This window comes from Phalaenopsis equestris, unplaced genomic scaffold (genome assembly GCF_001263595.1).
Source record: "Phalaenopsis equestris unplaced genomic scaffold, ASM126359v1 Scaffold176117, whole genome shotgun sequence".
NCBI lineage: Eukaryota > Viridiplantae > Streptophyta > Magnoliopsida > Asparagales > Orchidaceae > Phalaenopsis > Phalaenopsis equestris.
Window position 1 is genome coordinate 1 of NW_018196066.1, and position 418 is coordinate 418.

Consider the following 418-nt stretch of genomic DNA (forward strand, 5'->3'; position numbering starts at 1 on the left):
AAAAAAAAGATGGTGAGAGGACTGCTGTTTACTGGTGCATAGGGTAGAGCGATGCGGGAGGTGATGAGAAGCCACTGTGCGCCATAGGCGACGAAGCCGAGAGCAGCGGCAAGGAAAAGGACAGCCGGAAGGGGGAGGTACAGGAGTGCAAGGCCGGAAGACCAACCGAAGGCCTTGCCGAGATCGGAGGCGACGGCCAGGTAATTGAGCTGCACCTGCGAGATCCCCATCGCCTCCTTCAGCTCCGACGAGTAGGAAGAGAAGTCGAAGTTGGTGCCGGTGAAAGCCTGGATCCACACCGTCGCCAGCAGTATCATCCATCGCCGTGATTGACCGGCCATGCTTTCCGATCAAATCCCGACTCCTCTGCTCTTTTTCTTTTCTCTTTTCCTCCCCCCTCCTTCTGTACTATTTCTTT

At 55.7% G+C, this 418-nt stretch overlaps 1 protein-coding gene across 1 annotated transcript; it reads right to left on the reverse strand.

The window, feature by feature from the left end:
• Nucleotides 1–12: 12 nt before the first annotated feature.
• Nucleotides 13–412, reverse strand: LOC110034234 (the record flags this gene model as incomplete). The annotated part of the gene is made up of 1 exon (XM_020738515.1): nucleotides 13–412. A coding segment is annotated over exon 1 (309 nt), but the record flags the coding sequence as incomplete, so codon positions are not given.
• Nucleotides 413–418: the final 6 nt, after the last annotated feature.